At 35.7% G+C, this 6,003-nt stretch overlaps 1 protein-coding gene across 1 annotated transcript; it reads right to left on the reverse strand.

Moving 5' to 3' along the window:
• Positions 1-39: 39 nt before the first annotated feature.
• Positions 40-5,111, reverse strand: agxtb (alanine--glyoxylate and serine--pyruvate aminotransferase b). Its single transcript, XM_073849050.1, has 11 exons — positions 4,818-5,111; positions 4,142-4,334; positions 3,958-4,022; positions 3,734-3,834; positions 3,529-3,599; positions 2,900-2,984; positions 2,698-2,796; positions 1,770-1,839; positions 717-812; positions 502-630; positions 40-425 (listed from the first exon to the last, which is right to left on the reverse strand). The coding sequence occupies exons 1-11, from the start codon at positions 5,070-5,072 to the stop codon at positions 318-320; spliced, it is 1,272 nt and encodes a 423-aa protein (XP_073705151.1). The 5' UTR covers positions 5,073-5,111; the 3' UTR covers positions 40-317.
• Between the last annotated feature and the right edge of the window lie 892 nt (positions 5,112-6,003).

The following is a 6,003-nucleotide window of genomic DNA, read 5'->3' on the forward strand; positions in this document are numbered from 1 at the left end:
TCCTGTGTACTGTGTAACTCACATTGTCAACTCAAATGATAAAATTTTATATTAATGATTTATTTCTTGTGATGTTTTTATAAAGGTCATTCAAGTGCTGGAGTGATGCTTGTCGAAACTTTAAAAAGGACATTGAGAGACACATTCAAAACAGCTGGTTTTGGTTCAATGGGAGGCATAATGTACAATTTCGAATCAGCTAAAATTCATTATACCAACCATATCATCACAACTCTTCCTTTACGTTAGTGGGTCATTTTCGCACTACAAGCATCACCATATGAAACTGCAAAAATACACGGGTCAACAGGTAGTCTTCAAGCTTTGGATTTTTGACACTGCTTTAGAGCATCTTCCAGAGCTGCAAGAGCCATTGAGGCATTGCCCTTGTTGCAGTTGTATCCCATGAGCCCGATCCGCAATACCTAGAAATTAGTTTAGTTGATTATTATTCGGCCATTTGGTTGAAATGCGTTGTTTTGTTGACAAGCTTTTACTCACCATGCCAACAGAGGGTCCCAGACCTCCTGTAAACTCCATTTGGTGATGCTTCATGATGTAAGCCAGAAATTCCTTCCAGTTATATCCTTCAGGGATGGCAATGGTGGTAACGGAGGGTAATCTCAGATCCTTTGGGAATAGATATATTTTAACTGCTTTTGCTTTTAGAGGATATAATTGTTCTCAATTAATAAAGTGAAGTCAACAACCGGTACCTTGTCCTTGATAAACAGCTTCAAACCCAGGTCTTCCACGCCCTTCCAAAAGTACTCTGCAACTTCTTTATGATGCCTCCAGGAGTTCTCAAGACCCTTGAGCAGACATTTAAGAATTATTAGATATCAGTCATAAAAAGAAAATTATACTCTCTATACATTTGTAACGGATAGGTTACATCTGTGAGACCTTCGTTCATTTTCGGAACACAAATTAAGATATTTTTGATGAAATCTGAAAGCTTTCTGACCCTGCATAGACAACAACGTAACTACCATGTTTAAGGCCCAGGAAGGTAGGAAAACAGAAATAACGACTTTATTCAACAATTTCTTCACAGTTGAACCACTAATGTCACATGGACTATTTTAATGATGTCTTTACTACCTTTCTGGAACTTGAACATGGTAGTTGTGTTGCTGTCTATTCAGGGTCAGAAAGCTCTTGGATTTTATCAAAAACATCTTAATTTGTGTTCTTACAGGTTTGAAATGACATGAGGATGAGTAATTCAATACAGAATATTTATTTTTGGGTAAACTATTGCTTTAAAAAAAAAAAAGTAAAGATATTTATAATACAAAAAAAAAAATTGATTTCAGATCTTACAAAATAAATGTATCGGCATATTAAAATAATTTCTAAAAGGATCATGTGACACTGAAGACTGGAGCAATGGCTGCTGAAAATTCAGCTTTACCATCACAGGAATATATTTTGAAACTAGAAAGTTATTTTCATTTTTAAAAAATATTGCACAGTATTTTAACCAAATAAATGTGGCCTTGGTGAGCATAAGAAGCAAAGAGTAATATAAATTTACAGACCCAAAACTTTGGAATGATATTTTATGTGACGCAGATTTCTAAATCTAAACCCCTGATCTGTTATATTTCAAAATAAAATAAATAGTTGAGAAAACAAGCAAGTTTGAGAAATATTGCTGATGTTAACTGGCTTGCTTGGGATCAAAAGGTTAACCATCGAAGAGTGGATAATCATAACAAGCAAGGTGTTAAATGTTTACTTTGAGTAATGTATTCCGCCCCTACCGTTTCAGCAAGGATGGCTAGACTTTCCCTCAGGGCAAAGAACCCAGACACAGGTCCTGTGTGATGGTATCTGAAACACAGTTAAGTTTTAACTTTAGACAGTCCTTAAAGGAATAGTTCAACCAAATTGAAAATTGTCATCATTTACTCACCCATATGTCATTCCAAACCAGTATGCGTTTCTTTCTTATACTAAACATAAAAGAAGATTTTTTTTACATTTGTTGGTCCCCATTGACATTCATAGTAGAGAAGTACTTTTGAAGGCAATGGGGACCATCAAGTGTTTGAGTCAACATAAAGAAACTCATACAGAATTGTAATGACATGAGGGAAAGTAAACTGACAAAATTTTTATTTTTAGGTGAACTAACCCTTTCTCAATCCTCTACTACAGAGGGTGCAAACTCAGTTTCTGGAGGGCCACAGCCCTGCTAAATTTAGCTTCTACTTTAATTAAATGCAGGTAATTATGTCCTTCAGGTTTATTTGTGACCCTGGACCACAAGACCAGTCTTAAGTAGCATGGGTATATTTGTAGCAATAGCCAAAAATACATTGTGTGGGTCAAAATGATTGATTTTTCTTTTATGCCAAAAATCATTAGGATATTAAGTGAAGATCATGTTCCATGAAGATATTTTGTACGTTTTCTACCGTTAATATATCTCGTTATTTTTTGATTAGTTATATGCATAGCTAAGAACTTAAATTTTAAGTTTATTTGTGTAAATTTATAGGTGATTTTCTCAATATTTACATTTTTGCACCTTCAGATTTAAGATTTTCAAATAGTTGTATCTCAGCCAAATATTATCTTATCTTAACAAAACGTACATCAATGGAAATCAGATTTAGCTTTCAGATAATATATAAATCTCAATTAAAAAAAAAAAAGGAAGCAACAGTTTGCATTGACAATACTTACATTCTATCTGGCTTGCCATCATTGCCCCAGTAATTGGACAAGTGTGTCATATCAAGTAGGTAGGATACAGGCTTTGTTTTCCTGTTAAACATCTTGTGGCTGTATCACATTTGAAATGTATAACGTTAGTGGATTGCACTAATTGTTTGAATTATTTAATGTGTGCAAGCACACACACACATTTACATACACAAATCCTCACCATGCCCTTTCACTGAATGAAACTGGTGCTGTGCCAGGTGGAGCATTCAATGCTTTTTGGGAACCAGTATACAGAATATCAATTTCTGCAAAGGAAAAAGAGTTTAATTTGATCCACAAGCTTTTACACAGAGAATATGCACTTGGTAAATAACAAGGTGGTTTCATGTTCATAAAACTTCGTATTTCTGTAATTTCATATTTGTGACCCTGGACCACAAAACCAGTCGTAAGAAGCATCAGGTATATTTGTAGCAATAGCCAAAAATACACTATATGGGTCAAAATGATTGATTTTTCTTGTATGCTTAAAATCATTAGGATATTAACTAAAGATCATGTTCCATGAAGATATTTTGTACATTTCCTACCATAAATTTATCAAAACTTAATTTCTGATTATAAATATGCATTGCTAAGAACTTAATATGGACAAATTTTAAGGTGATTTTCTCAATATTTTGACTTTATTGCACCCTCAGATTCCAATTGTATCTCGGCCAAATATTGTCGTATCTTAAACTATACATGAAAGCTTATTTATGCACTCTTTTTTTAAAAATGGACCCTTATGACTGGTTTTGTGGTACAGGGTCACATTTTAATAACTTCATATTTTGATTCACTCACTTTGATGGTCCATTAAAAGTGGTGCAGCTCCCAATGACGCGACTGAATCCACTAAGAGCAAACAATTGTGTCTGTAGAGACAAAACCATGCAAGAGAGGTTAACTTAAAGAGGAGGAGGAGGAACATGTGAAAATTTTTACAAAAAGAGTTCAATATAAGTCGCACAGTAACTTTTGCAACAGTGATAGAGTAGAATATTCTTACTTGTGACAAATCTCACCAATGCCGTCCATTGGGTGCACCAGACCAGCTGATGACTCTCCATGTGTGAGAAAGAAGAGGACCGGCTTATGTTTAGCCACAGCCTGTAGAATGATAAATGCTGGTTATAGAGCAGTTTTGCTTACTAGTCATATAACATACAGTGGCATTGAAATCTGTATATATATATACATCATTAATAGTCCAGTTATCAAGCACAGTTTCACCTCTTCAATTTCTGCATTTGTAAAATGTCCTCCAGGCGTTTTAACCAAGGTGTGAACCTTTGCACCTGGGAAAACAAGAAAGATTAAGCATTAAGAGAAAGCATGCTCTCATACTCTCTCAATAAGTTGGTATATATTTCTGTAGAACAGTGGGCTGGCATATTTATTAGTAGTAGTTTCATACCCATTCGCTCAGCAATTTCTGCGACTCGTTCTCCCCAGATTCCATTGACGGCGACCAGAACACTTTCCCCAGGTTCCACAATGTTGAAGACTGCACACTCCATTGCTGTGTGTCCGGAGCCACTCATGGCCAGTGTCATGTTGTTACTGGTCTGAAAAGCGTACTGGATTCCCTTCTTGATATCATTCATAATCTGTGACAAAATACATGCAGTGACTGTTAGAATCCTCCAAACATCCAAGTTTCCACAAAGGCAGCTCTGATGCCAAAATCACACCAAAAATATATGACACATTTCCAGATCTATTTATTAATCATTTATTCCAATCAATTAGTTATTGAAAAAAAGTAAGTAGAGAAGCATATTGTTGAATATTTAAAACAGCTTTTTCATAGGAAGGCACGATTTGAAAATAAATATTTAAAAATGAAGACGTTTTTGGGAAAAAGACTTAAAGATAACTATGAAAAGATTTACTTGTTTCACTACATGATCTTTAAATGGATTTTATTCATTAAAATATTGTTATTGGCGCTATGTTTAATAAAAACCAGCGTAAATACAAACATTGCATTTTTAACAACAAGGTATGTGTGTTTTAAGCAACTTTTACATTTGCCTTCGAACCATATTTAAGTTATAAAATGCGTTTTTGCGTAAAAATGAAGGATTTACCCCGAACATTTCCGAGTGCATGTGACCTATTATAGGTCTCCCTCCTGCCGCTAAAATGCGAGGCGGAACATTGGATGGTCCTGGTCCAAACAGGTATCGGAATGGAGCCTCCAGTGGCCGGAGCATGCACGCCGGTGGCGGGATGGTCACAGAGGACATCCCGCGGTGGACACCGTGTTTGATGCACCCAACGTTTTCCAAAGGCACCTGCTGCGCCAAGAGCGCGCACCTGGACAGGACAGTCCTCGGCATCATGTTACCTCTTGCTGCACTTCGTTAGAAAGATAAAACTTTGCGTTTTGTCCAACATTTTAAACAAACGGCTCTTTGACCCCTGGAACACAGCAACATGCGTCAAGCTTTTGGCACAAAAAGCCCCCGCCCTTCATCTTCCAAACAAGGTATAACGGTCTAGAGGTGCGTATGAGGGATGAACAGGATAACAAAATAGAAAAGGGTGGTAGCCTAAAGATAGAGAAGGTGTATTGTATTATTATGTAAGACTGTATGTTTTTGTTTTTTTCGTCCTTTCGTTTTGAGTCAATATTTTAACTCATAGTTTCCTGACGCCTCACAAAAATACTTAGAACACACGTGTTTATCTGAACTTTTTCACAGGGTTGAACTTCTTTTTTGCTGAGAGAACACAATATGTTGCAATCGATTAGTCGAGGGATTTAAATGCAGTATTGTACATTTTAAAATGGTATCCATATTTATTCATATTTTTAGATTTGGATACACAGTAAATGATTTTGATACGGTTTAGGTTAGTTGTAAAACTCTAGTAATGTCTGGCCCTCATAAAGTAAAAATTAACATTCAGAAGTACATGAAAACAAAGATCTAATAGACAAAATGAGTTTTTGTTTACATCCTTCTGTGGTGCTCAATTGATTTGTTCATTCTATATTGATTGATTCATTCATTCTCCACTTGTTTACCAGCTGAGAAGAGGAGTGTACCTTTTAACAGAGTTGATTGGCTGATGTGAAGAAACACACAGGCACACACTGATAAGTCCGACTTGCATTTCATTTGTTCCTCACATTGTCATTGCAGCACATGATAGAGCTACAAAGCATGTTAGTGTAGACATGACACTTGCACATATTACTACTTTGAATATTTCTGATATTTCAGTTTGCAAACTTTATCAAGGCCTCTTTTTGGTAATTTATGTGGT

The sequence above is a fragment of the Garra rufa genome, chromosome 10, assembly GCF_049309525.1.
Source record: "Garra rufa chromosome 10, GarRuf1.0, whole genome shotgun sequence".
Lineage (NCBI taxonomy): Eukaryota > Metazoa > Chordata > Actinopteri > Cypriniformes > Cyprinidae > Garra > Garra rufa.

Coding starts and splice junctions, on each gene's coding strand:
- agxtb (XM_073849050.1), bottom strand. CDS start 5,072: ATGATGCCGAGGACTGTCCTGTCCAGGTGCGCGCTCTTGGCGCAGCAG. Junction 3,835..3,957: donor CAAATGCAGAAATTGAAGAG/GTGAAACTGTGC, acceptor ATCATTCTACAG/GCTGTGGCTAAACATAAGCC. Junction 2,985..3,528: donor ACTTTTAATGGACCATCAAA/GTGAGTGAATCA, acceptor TTTCCTTTGCAG/AAATTGATATTCTGTATACT.